The sequence below is a fragment of the Miniopterus schreibersii genome, assembly GCF_964146895.1.
Source record: "Miniopterus schreibersii genome assembly, chromosome: 1".
NCBI classification, from domain to species: Eukaryota; Metazoa; Chordata; class Mammalia; order Chiroptera; family Miniopteridae; genus Miniopterus; species Miniopterus schreibersii.
This window is the reverse complement of record NC_138101.1, coordinates 52,682,771-52,696,729: the sequence shown is the minus strand read 5'-3', so window position 1 is coordinate 52,696,729 and position 13,959 is coordinate 52,682,771. Positions and strand designations below refer to the sequence as shown.

The window sequence follows — 13,959 nt, the reverse complement described above, 5'->3', positions numbered from 1 at the left end:
TACTGAACTTAAAACACTATGACTAAAAAAATTTGGTTCAGAGAATTCCCTGAATTTGTTATTTGATTTGGAGAAAAACTAATGTTAGTTATGACTTGTAAGCATGATGAAAGAGACAGCCATAATCATAAATAAACTGGAAATCCTTACCGTAAAGTTGAGGCAGAAAGTTTCCTCAATATCTTCCCCAGGATAATCTAAAAGTTCTTGAAGACTCCTAATCATAGAATGATGGAGAAAGGAAAAGAGGCAAATCAGACATGGCAATAGTGTTTTTATCTCAGTCATGTGTCCAGACTGTTTGAAAGGAAAAACTGTAAGATTCTAGAACGAACATAAACCCAGACTGACAGAAAATCATGTTATCTATACATTGAAAATAGGCAGTAGACCTGTAAGACATTACTTGTTCTCTTTTCCTACTGAGAGATAGTACTGGATTAATGAAGAATTTCTAATGAATTATATCTAACACACTTGTAGGTTCTTTTAACCCTGGGGTTGCTTGGAAGTAGATACTGGGGGAGATGGTACCGCAGTGGTCCTACAGGCTGGCTTCGTCCATATGCTTTAATAGAATAATCCTTCTATCGTTAAAAAGAAAGGCCACGAAGTCACCTCACCCATTAGGAATCTCAACGGCTTACTTGTTAATGCAAGGGGCTCTGTACGGTAAAGACATTCATTATCTGTCAGACTAAAGCACACTCAAACATGCACTCAAAAAATATGTTTATTCCAACAACAGTCATATCCTAGTTTTCAAGAGAATACCTTCTTATAGCTAGACCTCATTCACACTTTCTTCTCTAGTGATCTCTGAGTCTGGCAGCTCTATCAACAGGTGCCCAGGAAGAAAATTCTTACTGTGGAATTTAAATTTGCTACCAGTTAACCACCCAAAATCACTATTTGAAATATAGCATTCTCAGCCAGGCTGGTAAAGTACATGGAGCATAGTTTTGTCACTCTTTAGCCTCTCTTCCAGTTACTAAAAATTAACCCTGACTGGGTCTCCTTTATCATTTTTTCATATTCCTTCTAAGGTTTCTTTTCCGCTTTCTGTGACACCACCCCTGCCATGTTATGGTTTCTCAGTATTGGTGTCCTAGACTGGTGGTGTGACAGTCTCATTTCCATCTTAAAATTGATACTCTTTTTCTATAGAAAGGGGTATACCTTCCTAATAATGCCAAAAGGCTTATACTGTTTACAGAAAGCTAAGGCTGTGGTGTCTTTTTACATACTTAATCTTAGGCTACCTAAAATCAGTACAGAGAAACTCAGAATAAAGGAGTTTTAAGAGCGAGAAAGAGAAGAACATAAAAACACGGCTCCACTGCTTTGGAAACTGTCTGACAGTTCCTCAAAAGGCTAAAACATAGAGCTGCCGTAGGACCCAGCAATTAAAACTTACGTCTACACAAAAACTTGTGCAAGAATGTCCATAGCAGCATTACCCATAATATCCAAAAAGTAGAAACAAGCCAAATGTCCATCAAATGATGAACAGATAAACAAAATTAGTGTATCCATACAATGGAATATTATTTGGCAATGAAAAAAATGAAACACTGATATGAGTTACAATATGGATGAACCTTGAAAACATGCTGTGTGAAGAAGCCAGACACAGAGGACCATATATTGAATGATTCCCTTTATAGGAAATATCCAGAATAGGCAAACCTATAGAAACAGAAAGTAGATTAGCAGTTGCCTAGGGCTTATGGGATGAGGAGACTGGGGATGATGACTGAGGTTTCTTTTTCAGGTGATAAAAATATTCTAAAATTGTGGTGACAGCTACACAATTCTGAATATACTCAAGGTTACTGGACTGTATACTTTTAACTGGGTGAACTATATGGTATGTGAATTATATCTCAAACTTTTTTAAAAGGCTCTGGGGATATATATGAGGTTCCATAAGAGGTTTTATATATATAATCTGCCCCTGGTTCCTGACACAGAGCTCCTTCCTAAGCGGTAAGAGCACTAGGAGCATCTTCTGTTCCAATGAGGTGGCTCTTGGTGGGCTCCTGGGTAAGGACCGGTCACTAAAAAGACTAAGCCATGATTAAAAGCTTGGAATTTTCAACTCCACCCCCATTTTCCAGAGAGGAAAGAGGGGCTAGAAATAGAGGTGATAATTGATCACGCCTATGTGAGGAAGCCTCCATAAAGTCCCAGTAGCAGGAGGTTCAGAAAGCTTCTGGGTTGGGAAACACATCCACATCCCAGGAGCATGATGCACCCCAACTCCACAGGAACAGAAGCTCCTGCTCTCAGGACCTTCGCAGACCTCATCCTATGTATCTCTTCACCTGGCTGTTCATCTGTATCCTTTACCATATCCTTTAATAAACTGGTAAAAATGTTTCCCTGGGTTCTGTGTGCTGCTCTAGCAAATTAAGCGAACCTGAGGAGGGGTCATGGGAACCTCTTATTTGTAGCAAAATCAGACAGAAGTTGTGGATAACCTGGGGACCTCCTACTTGCAACTGGCATCTGAAGTGTGGTGGGAGCAGTCTTGTGGGACTGAGCCCTTAACCTGTGGAATCTGACACTACTCCAGGTAGACTGTCCAAGTTTAGTGAAATTGTAGGATACCCAGCTGGCGTCCTGGAGAATTGCTTGGTGATGCGGAGGAAAACCGCCCCCACATGTGGTGACCGGAAGTACTGTGTGACAGTAGTGTGACAGTAAAGGACACACAGAAAAGAGAAACAGGAGGAGGGGGAGAACTGTAGGGTTTTTTAATACGGGCTCCCTTTTCAAGGCTTTCCTCCCTGTGCATTTCTGGACCCTGACAAATCTCAAAGTCTTTATTTCTTGTTCAGAATAAGGAAAAAAAGAGATTATTTTGTATTCCTGGGCAGCTCTGATTTCATTTTCTTTTCTTTGCTCCACCTATAAAGTGACAGTCTCTAAGCAAGTAGCTGTGTAGCTAAGCCTTAAGACAAATCACATACAACAGGGTCTAACCATATGGTTCTATACACTCACACTTGTGCCTGTGGTATTTTCAACCTTTAATCCACACTGTCAGAGGTAGCCAGAGCAGTTCCCAACACCAATCTGTCTGTCTTTTAGCTTTGTACCTTCCTTCAGTGGGTGACAGCTCCTTCAAGTCTTCCAAGCTAGGCTTTACATTCAGTAACTTCTTATAGAGCGCCAACGGGAAGTGGAGATCGACCACGGTGGAGTTGTAGATAGCTAGTCCGCAGGTTATGCCAATCAAGTGAAACCAGTTGTGCTCTACAAAACACTTTTCAGTATATATGCAAATGTGTTAAAAAGACATTCAGTGTTTCTGGCCCTCAAAACAATCTGCCATTTGAGATAAAATATTTTCAGTATAAAAGAATAAAGACCTTATTAATATTTAGTTACCTTTTGGAGCAGAGCAACTCCCCTGACAAAAATTTGATTATCCCCACAAGATACAGTATAGACAAAGTTAAGCATTTACAGCTCATCTAGCGATAGAACAGCTTATACAGTCATTTGCCACTTAACGGTGGGGATTCATTCTGAGAAATGCATCAGGTGATTTTTGTCCTTGTGCAAACATCGTAAGGTGCACTGACACAAACCTAGATGAGATAGCCTACTACACACCCAGGTACAGCCTACTGCTCCTACACTGCAAGCCTGTACAGCATGTTACTGTACAAAACAACATGAGATTAAATCAAGCACAAAAGAAAGTGATGCAATCAAGATGTATGAGGCTGCTGCCCAAGGAACACAGCATCCTGTTTTACAGCAAATTTTTGTATAAGTAGAAAGAGTACACTCTAAAATAAGAATCAAACGTATAGTATAGGAACTACATAAACCAATAACGTGGTCTTTTATTACCAAGTATTATGCACTGTATCAAGTATTACGTGCTGGACTTTATATGACTGGCAGCACAGCAGGCGTGTTCACACCAGCATCACCACAAACACGAGTGATGCACTGTGCTACAACATTACAATGCCTATGATGTCACTAGGCAATAGGAATTTTTCAGCTCCATTATAATTTAGGGGGCCACTGTCATGTATGCAATCCATCGTTGACAGAAAAGTTGTTCCGCAGCGCGTGGCTGTACTCATTTAGAGCAATGCTGTCCAATAGTACCTTCTGCAATGATGCAAAGAGTCTATTCTGTGCTGTCCCATGTGGTGGCCACTTGAAATGTGGCAAGTACAACTGAGAAAATGAATCTTTGGTACTATTTCATTTTAACTAAATAAAATTTCAATTTCAATGGCCACATGTAGCTAATGGCTACCTTTTAGGACAATGCAGATCCAGGGAGAAAACTCTGGTAGAAAAAGAACTAAAATATAGTCTGGTTGAAATTAGAATGCGTCTCAAAACTTAGCTCTCCCAGTGAATTTTCAAAATTAAAGTGTATGTGTGTCTACACATAATCTCATTGTTAATAAAAAAGGACACATCTGACTACTACTTTTTGCATGTCATAAAAGCAATTTCTTTTTCATGCTGTGTTTTTTCCACCCTTCAAGGATGACAAAACTTGGATCTTACCTACTAGAGATGGAAATGAGGCTGATAGGTGACAAAAGACACTATGAGGTCTTGGCAACAGGTAAAAAAGTAAAGACTGCATACATTATTTAGACATTTTAAATTATTTTTTTCATTATGCTTCCCTTTTCAAAGTCAGGAGTCTGGGACTTGGTCTCACAACTAAAATAAAAGTTTAATCCTGTCTGTCTATTTAACGATGATATCTCTAACTCACCGTATCTGAAAACCACAAGAGATTTGAATCCTGATAGTAGGTAAACATTCCATAGATGGGATTCAAAAGTTCTTTTAACAGTAAAAGAAAGAACTCCTTTGTGACACCACCAGCATCCACTGCTTCTTCACCATCAAAGATTACCTTAAAACAATGAAAGTATAATTAATACTTCAAAGAATCTTTGGTATTCTTTTTTTTTTTTTTTTTAGCAAAGTCTTTCCAAAGTCAGAACAAAGAAAGGAAGATATAACACAGAATACAATGATGCAGTGAAAACTGAAAGGTGTATCCGCTGATTATTAGGCAATTACAGACACACAGAAAGAATTTTTACTAGGTACTTACTTCAAGGAATACAAAGAAGGTTAGAAGTTCACCTTATGTCCACAGAAAGTTTACCATCTATTTAGGGCAGTAAGGCAAACATAAAAGAACCCACTCAAGAATACACTTTATTTTTCAAAGAATCAAATACATTGAGAGGTAAATGTTCTGGCACACAGAGCAAGGCAATGATCGACCTGAGTAAAAGAAGGGGTACTTGAAGAAACTGATGCATATGGAAGGGAGAAGGGCACTCTAAGTAGGTACAGACCTGAGCTCTGTGAGGGGCTATCAAAAGACCCATAAACAGGCCCATATGGGCCGGGCGGGACCCATAATGGTTATCACAGTAACAACTGCAGCAAACCAATGAGAGAAAGTTATTGAGAGTTACTACATGCCGGCACTTAAACAACTTAATCCTCAGAACAGCCTGATGCATAGGTATTACTATTATCATCCCCATTTTAGAGGTAAGGGCTCAGGCACAGAGCTGAAAACAGCATCTGAGAAAGCTTATCCTGAGGCTATCTTTAAGGTTGCCTACAGCAGGACGAGAGTAAAGGTGGGGACAGGTGCCAGCAGAAGACAACTCAGACACGCTACAGAGCAAGGACGGTCTTATCTGAATTACTGATTGAAAACAGTAGGCAAAAAGCTTGTGAACCATAACCAGGCAGACTGAAGGCACAGATACTATTTGGACATTTTGGAAAGGGTGACAATACCCTGGAGACAATGAGTTTCTTGCTTATTACATTTCAGAAACTGGTGTTTACAAGAAGGTTGTTAATAGAGATATGGAAGTCTTCTGAAGGGAAAGATAAATGACTTAGAATTTCAAGTAATTCACTACATACTTATTAATGCCTACTGTATACCAAGCATTGTGGTAAGCCACGGAAATACAGTAAGTAGTAACATAAACATGCACAGTCTACATGGAAAGACAATTTCTTTTTCTGTTTTTGAACAAACGCCAAAACATCACAAAAACTTTTTAAATAACATAACAGTAATATTAATTAACCTCTATACCTTTTTCTTCATTGTTTTGATTGCCTCTTTATTCAACAATTTTGTAATATCATTTTCTTTAGAGCAAAGAGAAAATAATCTTCCCTGTAGCCTACTTGAGATTTTTAAAAATTATCGATAGTTAATATTGAGGTTTTTTTCCATTTCACTTTTTTTTTATCTTTATCGTTGAAAGTATTACAGGTGCCCCGACCTTTGATCCCCTCTACCCCACATCCGACCCACCCCCATGCCTTTCCCATACTATTGTCCGGGTCCACGGGTTATTCATTTATGCATGTAAGTTCTCTGATTAATCTCTCCCCACCCATTCCCCCACTCGACAGTTTCTTAATTCAGTAATATCAGGGTACTAAGAGTGCATGTCATAATAGGCCAACAGCTTCCCAGATGACTTCACTACCTTTCTATGTTCTTTTTACCTTCTTTCTCTTAAATCTGACATCCAAAGACTTCCTAGATGCTGGCTTGATAGTTTTACACCTAGTTGAAGCTTTAGTTTTGCTGTTGTTTGCTTGTTTTTGGTAGAACTGGAGCAGATACACCTTAGACAGCAGGCAAAGAAAGCCCTGTAACCCCTCAAGTAATCCACTGGCATTTTTATCTGATGTTATGTTGAGATGTGCTGTTTTGTAATTTGACAGAAGGATGTGATTAAATTCTTGTAAAATGAATGAAAGAAATAATGAATGGCTGCACACCACAATTTTAATAGTAAGGTTGTTGCTGCTTCAACACTGTTTAAAGAAAAAATAGGAAGATATTTAGAAGAATATACTGAAGGGCTCACTTTGAGAGGCTTTTTTAGATCAATATCAGAATGAATGCTCAGCTCTCTTAGGGCATCTCCAACGAGGTTGTTCCTGCGAACATGGAGGACCAGGAAGGGGCTTCTGGCCAGCAGAGGCTCCAAGGTGAGAAGCATGAAGACATTTTGCAGGTTGGCTCCGTTGACCGCCACCTGGAATGGCACATCAAGAACACAATTACTCAGAGCACACCTCTGAGTGGGGACAGCAGCCAGCTGGGCCTTTCTATCAGGGGTAGGTGGGGAGCACACTGATTGCATCTCCATTTGTTCTTTGTATTTTCCTCTAACTTTTCCAGTTAGATTTTCTAAGTTACTATATGTTTATAAAACACACAAATCTTTCTAATCTGAACCCAGAGAGATTACCTGAAACAGTTTGTGAACCATATGATCTATAACTAGTCCCAGGAAAATGATTTAAGCCCAATTAAGACTGAAAGAATATTGCAATAGAAGAAACAAGATGGAGCGTGGGTAAAATCCATGGCAGAAGAAACCTAATAACCACTTGTTAATGGTTTTTATTCTTTGAAAAAACGTACATTTTCTCTGGAAAACCTTTAAACTGTCAGTATCGAGAATATATCACTGTGAGAATAGATACGTATATATATACATAGAAAGCTAGAGAGACAGACAGAGAGGTGAAAAGAGAGGTGAATGAAGTTATATATCCAGCAACTGTAGGAACTGGTAGATTTGAACTGCTAATTCACAAATATCTTTGTAGGCTTGTCAAAACCAGTATTATTTTATAGTAAGAATGTGTACTTAAAATAAATCTCTATAACTTAAGTTTTAATTCAATAAAGAATCACCAAGCTCCATTTAAATGTCTCTCTATCTCTATCAGGGGTCAGCAGACAACTGGACCAAATTCAGCCTGCTGCCTATTTTTGTACAGCTCTTGAGCTGACAATGGTTTCTACATTTTTAAATTGTTGGGGGGAAAAAATCAAAAGAAGAATACTTCACCACATGTGAAAATTATATAAAATTCAAGTTTCAGTGTACATAAATTTCCACTGGAATACTGTACTGCCATGCTCATTCATTCATATACTGTCTATCACTTTTTGTGCTATGACAGAGCTGAACAGTTGAGATAGACTGACTATTTTAGATAGAAAGACTAAAATATTTACTATGTTGCCCTTCATGAAAACGCTTGCCAATTTCTGATCTATGTAAATGTGTCCTCATGTTTATGTGTTGTATTCAGTATAAAATTGCTAAAAAATCTGTAATAGCTCTAAAAGTTAGAATGGAACTCATCCAAATATACTTTCTCCTATTAGTAAAAATTACAACTGAATGTGTTGGTTGGAGGAAACACATAAGAGGAGAAAATAATTTTTAAAATATGATACCTGCATCTGTAGTTCAGCATCTGTCTGTAACATTTTGGTCTTGGCTTGGGCATCAAAAATGAAAGGGTAGGAACAAAGTGTTACAGCATCCTAAATAAAACATTATTGGAAATATTATAGTATCCACAGAGAATATTGCTGGAAAAATATATAAGTAAATTTAAAAAGAATCATTTACCTGTATTATAGATGGTCTAGTCTTCTGTGTAAAGAAAAATAAAAAATCTCTTACTTGAATTGCAAAACCTAAACTTTTACCCCCTACAAATGTGAAATACAAATAACAAAACATATCAACTATCTGACTGCTTGGCCATGGAACTAACCCCATTTGAATTGGATGACTGGATTTTAATGGAATACACCAAATGGTTTTACGGACACAGCCTGAGAAAAAAACTAAAAACAATCTTTAAAAATGTTTAGAGAACTGTTCCAGGCAATTTCACTAACTCCATAATTCACAGCATTAATAGAATTCTCTTCCATAAAAGAAATCTAATTCCAAAACAGGAACTTTAAAACCTTGACTTCAGAGGTTACTTTCATTGGGTCAAGTTAATGCAAATTTCATTTATTTGTCAGCATGTTACATCTCTTCCTTTCTGTCTCTGTCTCTGTCTCTGTCTCTGTCTCTCTCTCTCTCTCTCTCTGTTACTCTGAACAGAAACCAAACATTTAAAGTGTCTCTCACTCGGCACTTAAACCAACGCTTGGCCTGCAGAAGACACTCTATCAATATGTAAATAAAATCCTAATAAACTTTTGAGGAGGGGAATAACAGTAAATTAAACAACCTACAAACATATCTAAGAGGTATGCTAGTTTCATTTACCAGGGGGAAAATTCTCTTCTGGAAGTTATGTAACACGCATTACTCATAAACTTAATAGAAACAAACAAAAATATCAACAACGGATCGTGTTGACCTGTAGTAATATTTCTCAAACAGAACACCATGGATTTCTTCTCAGAGTTCTGAGGGTGCTATATACATTTTTTAAATTTTGTGGGTTTTTAATAAATAATATCCTAAACAAAATTTTTTAAAAAACCAACACATTCTGAGTGAACTCTTTATAATGATGTGTCACCATATAATATGCATTTATTTTAATGACTGCATTGATGCCATGTTATACTTAATTGTCCAAGAGTAATAAGAAAAACAGAAAAGCAGTCTTCCTTGGTAAGTGATTCATTTGCACCCAAAAAAGGGCCAGAGCCACCCTGGCTCTCTGCATGAATGAAGGTTAATAGCAGCTAAAAAGAAGAGAGAGCTGAGTCATGCCAGGGTGACTAAGCCAGGCCCTGGAGCTAAAGCACCAAGGCCTGACAGCGGGCAGTCCCAATCGGCAATGCCAGTGGGCATGGTTTCCGCATGCGTTTTATTCCCGTTAGAGGTTGTCTGTAAATCTGATTCAGTTGTATTTAAACGCCACACGAATAAGAAGTGTATACCTATCTTCTTTCGTGTTTGTGTATATTCCAATGAAATCATTTAAAAGCAATTGTAATTAAAATCTACCCTGTTTATCCTTCAGAAACAGGTTCCTTCATGGGTCTTGGAACATTTCCCTAGACTGGGGAACACTAATCAGAGAGACAGTTCTGCCCAGCGAGACAGGTATGAAGCCACGCATACCTAATCCAAGCTGATCTGACTCACTCCCATGCTTACGTATCTAATTTACTTTCAATTTAGGAACTGAAATCAGTAAAATAAAACATACCCACACCATGAAACAGCACTCTAAACAAATTCTCTTCTAGCCTTAAATAGTACTTCTAGCCTTAAGGTAGAAGTATCCTGGGGAAGCAGATTTTAAACTGGTGCCAGGATTCAGAATTTTAGAATCTTCATCTCAGAACAGATTATTTTATTCTAAGCATGACTTACTTATTCTCAAGAGAGTAGATAGATCTTTAACATGTGTTGTCTATAAAACAAGATGAAGTTTTGAAAAGTGGTAACAGTGACTGTAAAAACAGTCACTGGCATTATAGCGCCCCGGTATACCCAATATTTTTAAATACTGGTATTTTTGTTGGTGCAGTATAGGTGGGATAACAACAGGTTTCCAGTTGTGAGAATAAACACAGTTTATTCTTGTATTATTCTTCACTAATTATTGTATTATTTTCCACACAAACAACTGTAAACCTACTTTTGCCCCACCCTGCAGTTATTCCAGACATCAATCAAGAGCTTTGTCTGTGTTTCTTGACTCTCCAGTCCCACTCCAGTTCTCTGACTCTCTACCACCCTCTCCCTGCAAACCCCACCCTTCACTCTTTGCCTGACCCCCCACCCCCCACCCCCTGACAGAGCCCAGTTTTGTAAGGAGGCTGATGTCTGTTATAAAGAAGGAGAGGAGTTAAATTTCGGGCAGGGTCACCACGCCCTCAGTTGAGTGGGTTGACTGGAAAGAAATCCGAAACTACCTCAGTTAGGAACCAGAGCCAAGGCCACAGAGCTGGTGGTCCAGAAGACTCTCCCCCAGGGGGGGACCACAGCGCCAGTTCCAAGGAAGGGGAAGAAGGGAAGGCTATTCCGTCAAAAGAAGCACCAGACCTATATAAAGGTCTATTATACATCTATACATCATAAACTCATCTAAGTCTATGAGTTTTTGTATTTAAAATATAGTGATTTCACTGATTTTTATTTTGTGAATGCTGAATATTTTAGAAATGGTATTAGTATTGGCATTTCCATATTACATGAAATACTGAAGGAGCCATGTTATGATTTTGCTTCACGACTGCTCTCCCTAACCTAGAAGGAGACATATGAATTGACTTGTGATCCCTTCTGAGGGGCTGCTTGTCCTGGGCCATCCATTCCCCCCAAAATAAGTCTAACAAACCTAAAACTAGCAAAGTACTGGTTGATCGCATTTCAAGTGTTTCTGCTTGAAATGGGGTTGTTTATTTTTTAAAGTATATAAATTAGGAGCAATGAACAAGTACATGGTACAAAACTAAAGAACTGGGAATATATCTTTACTTTTTTTAAATTCCAAATCAACAACACAAATATCTGTCTTGCCAAGAAGAAAAACACAGGAGCCTCTGCTGTAGGGTCTGCCTGCCACCATGTGTTCCTATACTCACCGTGAGCAAATCTGGCTCTCTGCCATCACTGAATGCTGAGGCAAAAACATTTGCCTCATCTGACCATGCACAATCCTGGTACTCAGCAATGAAACACTGCCCCCATGTGACACATATGGCAAGATGTCAAGTTGACTCTAGTTTTTATTGCTGAAGCATTTACTTCGTATCACTAACTTTCTCACTTGTGCTGCCCTCTATGGGAGCCCACAATGTCACTCTGTGTTATTTTCAAGTGGATGGCAGTTTATTAATGGAAATAAACAAGCCACTACCACCTCTTCTTTAAATGAGCAAAAATCAGCCACTTCAGAATGTCCTTTGGTGCTCCATAGCCCTTTGCACATGTGTTAAAGCCCCTTTTAATTCTTTTTTCACTGTTGCCTCTGCACTGAACACCCCACAGAGGCTACCACCATGTCCTGTACATGTCTCCATCCCCAGTGACTAGTAGGCGTGAGACAAACTTAGGTCCAAGAACAGCTTACTGAAAAATAGTTGAGGACTTATTACATGCCAAGTAAAGCACTCTGCCAAGGCAGGCCTTTCCATGCATGCTTTCTTCCATTTAAGTCTCACAATACAGTTACAAGTCTCACTTACAAATGAGGATGTTATGCCTATAGAAATTAAGTAACTGGCCTAGGGTCATATAGGTAGTAGGCCAGAGTGGAAACTAGAACCCAGTTCTTTTCGACCTAAGCATGTGCTTTGAACTACATGCTATACTGACTCAGCTACTACCAAGCCAAAAAATTTAATACAAACAAATCTATTTATTGTGGTATATATACAATGGAATATTATTCTGCCATAAAAAAAAACACAACAACAAGGAAATCCTGCCATGTGCAACATGGGTGACACTGAAGGGCATTATGCTAAGTGAAATAAGCCAGAGAAAGACAAATCCTGTACGGTATCACTTATATGTGGAATCTTTAAAAAAAAGCCTGTCTCATAGAAACAGAAGAATGGTGGTTTCCAGGGCCTAGGGGTTAGGAAGATGGGGAGATAAAGGTCAAAGGGTACAAGTTCTAAGTTCCAGGGAGCTAATGGTACAGCATGGTGACTTACAGTTAATGCTGTATTGCATATTTTAAAGTTGCTAAGAGAGGAAAATTTAAAAGTTATCATCGCAAGAAGAAAAACATCTGTAACTATGTATGGTGAGGGACGGTAACTAGACTTATTAGGGTGATCACTTTGCAGTATATACAAACACCAAATCGTGTTGTACACCTGAAACAAATGTAATGTTATATGTCAATTAAACCTCAAAAGAGTGGTTAAAAAACATATAAGTTTATATATAAAATGGCTTCGGTAATTTAGCTTAAAAATCCAAGATATCAAAAAATTTAAACTTTGATTTCTAATAGTATTGTACCTTACACAATTTTTAAAATTCCACAGATATCACAAAAGTTCACATAGTAATTTCACCTAATTTTCTACCTTTCCACTATAACTACTTTAATTACTGAAGCACTGAAGACCTGTATTTGCTTATTAAATTTTAAGAGAAACTGTAACAAAGTTGTAAAAGTTGCTCATTTAACCTCCATTCAGAAATTACAGTCAAGATAACCTAGATTGTAACACCTATAACTTATTTTTCATTGGCAAAAAGAATTAGGGTTCATTAGAATTATCCTAGTTAGCATTAAGTCAGAGATAGGGTAGATTAGAAGTCAAAAGAAATGGTTTTTATGGCTAATTTAAACTGGTGGTAAATTGTTTAGCTTCTCTGAGTCCCCATTTCCTCACCTGAAAACAAAGCAGTTAGCTTAAATAATTCATAAGGCTTATTTTGGCTCTTAACATTTCATTATTCAATGAATAATAACTTGATACAGATTGATAAAACAAAAAAGTTAATCTTTTTACAATTTCCGAATTAGCAGGTAAAAGCAGAGTTCATTGCTAGCGTCCATGTTAAATTTCCCTTGTAAACCTATTTAGAAGACTAATCCACTTTCATTGTTTAGTATTTTTTTTTTCAAGGTAATTATAAAATCTTATTAAAAACACAATATTGTGTCTAACATTAATCATCTATTATTTGACAAGGAAAATAATCTTGCTTAGTTAAATAAACCTACTTAAATACCTTGCTTTTGGAGGCCATTATTGACTCCCAAAATCCCTACAGGGAAAATACTGCATAAATGTTGGTGATAAATCTGTTAAAGCAGCAGGAACTCACCTCAAATATATCTGCTGTGCATGGCTTCACTAAATATTACAACCAAATTTTCATTCTGTTTTCTGAGTAACTCAAATTTACACACACTCCACAGATGAGGGATCCTAAAAAGCCTTGCATATATCTCAAGCCAGTACAATCAAACTGAGCATTTCTTGCCAATCAAAAGTGGCAGGCAGGAATCCACACGCAGTTCCTTGGGTGGCATGTCTAACATATGGTGAGAACTAGGTCAGGGTATGTGATTTTTTATTCACATAATCCTAAATCAGAGGTGGCCTACAGGGTTCAGGCAGCTGAACAAGACGACTGAAGTAGGATA

General features: G+C 37.9%; 1 protein-coding gene across 2 annotated transcripts in view; it reads right to left on the bottom strand.

The window, feature by feature from the left end:
• The window catches only part of HERC3 (HECT and RLD domain containing E3 ubiquitin protein ligase 3), a 104,471-nt gene that overhangs the window by 27,083 nt on the left and 63,429 nt on the right, over positions 1–13,959 (bottom strand). For both annotated transcript variants that reach the window (XR_013999999.1, XM_081153745.1), the window contains exons 17-22: positions 8,490–8,513; positions 8,312–8,401; positions 6,921–7,091; positions 4,766–4,909; positions 3,105–3,271; positions 151–217 (exon numbers count right to left, since the gene is read on the bottom strand). Coding sequence is in view for 1 of the 2 variants with exons in the window: in XM_081153745.1 (XP_081009871.1) it covers positions 151–217; positions 3,105–3,271; positions 4,766–4,909; positions 6,921–7,091; positions 8,312–8,401; positions 8,490–8,513 (663 nt within the window). In the remaining variant the exon portion in view is untranslated. The remainder of the gene's footprint in view (positions 1–150; positions 218–3,104; positions 3,272–4,765; positions 4,910–6,920; positions 7,092–8,311; positions 8,402–8,489; positions 8,514–13,959) is intronic.